Below are 1,291 nucleotides of genomic sequence, written 5' to 3' on the forward strand. Positions count from 1 at the left end.
TGTGATTGGCTGTGCACGGGGTGATAATATTCCCACCAATCAGATCCTCCTATGGCCGATGATCGTACAATGAGCATGCGATGTGATCGGCACATTATCGGCCTGAATATCGCGCAGGGTTGGTCGTCCGATGTTGTCACCGATGTGTAAATGTCAGACGCAATGTGCTCTGGGCTCCCCTCCCCCATTATACGATATGCGGGAGATAAATTATCATTCCGGGCTTTGTACCGCGCCGTGTTATATGTCGGCGTTATAATAACATTCCCGCACGATTCACCATTCTGCCGACATTCACTCCTCCATGGGAAGGCTCCCGATTATTGGTGAGATCGGTTGTCCCCGGTGATCGCCTGTACAACGCCCCGGAATATGTCGGCGCTATGAGATGTTATTCCCGATAAGAATAAAGCGGTGAAAGTGACATTCACCCAACATTCCCCGATGCAGAATAATTTACTGTACAATGAATAGATTCTCCGGGAGGGAATGTTGGGTGAATGTGTTTATCGCTGCGGGTGATAATAACGCGCGGTATAATATCGATCCATTTATTATAAATGATTTATCGTCCGACCGATACAAAGCTCGGCAATTCCTGTCCGATATGTGTGCGATATAAATCGGCGGTAATATATTTATTATATCGGATAGAGAAGAATTGCCGATCAAACCTCAGCGATCCCAGAATACCGACCATTAGCGGATCGGCCACACAATGCGATAAAATACCGGACGGTAATAATCATCTCTCACTATGCTTATCATTATTAGAAGCCGATCGGGTCGGCTGTGCGATAAAAATGACAAAACCAAACCGATCTCCGATCGTAATAATATCATAGCGATCACACCGATAACAAACCAATCAAATCTCACAGATAAATAATCGCTCGGATCGGCCTGCGATATATTACAGATCATATGGGGGCCCCTGGAGATGGGGGGAGGGGTCCTTACCTTCCCCCGCGGGGGCTCCGCTCCTCTCCAGTCCGCGGAAGGTTTTGCTGGTGAGTTCCTGCAGAGCGCAGAGCGGGGATGACGGGGGGAGAGAGCCGGGGGGCCCCTTGTGTGCGGGCTGGGGGGCCCCGTAGCTGCTCGGGGGTCTCCTAGGTGATGGCCGGCTGAGGATGTCCTGTATGGTGAATGGGGTGAGGGGCTTCGGGGGCTCCATCCCCCCCCTCCTCTGCTTCACCTCCCCCACACAGCTCATCTCTGCACCCCGACAGCCAGCGGACTGAGAGGAGGACTGAGGGGGAGGGGCCAGACCGGGGGAGGAGGGGAGAGCCAC

General features: G+C 52.4%; 1 protein-coding gene across 1 annotated transcript in view; it reads right to left on the minus strand.

Moving 5' to 3' along the window:
• LBX2 (ladybird homeobox 2) overlaps positions 1 to 1,213 on the minus strand; it is a 5,293-nt gene extending 4,080 nt beyond the window's left edge. Inside the window, exon 1 of the mRNA XM_072406999.1 lies at positions 961 to 1,213. Within this exon, the coding sequence (XP_072263100.1) occupies positions 961 to 1,213 (253 nt within the window). The remainder of the gene's footprint in view (positions 1 to 960) is intronic.
• Positions 1,214 to 1,291: the final 78 nt, after the last annotated feature.

The sequence above is a fragment of the Pyxicephalus adspersus genome, chromosome 3, assembly GCF_032062135.1.
Source record: "Pyxicephalus adspersus chromosome 3, UCB_Pads_2.0, whole genome shotgun sequence".
In the NCBI taxonomy this organism is placed as follows: Eukaryota; Metazoa; Chordata; class Amphibia; order Anura; family Pyxicephalidae; genus Pyxicephalus; species Pyxicephalus adspersus.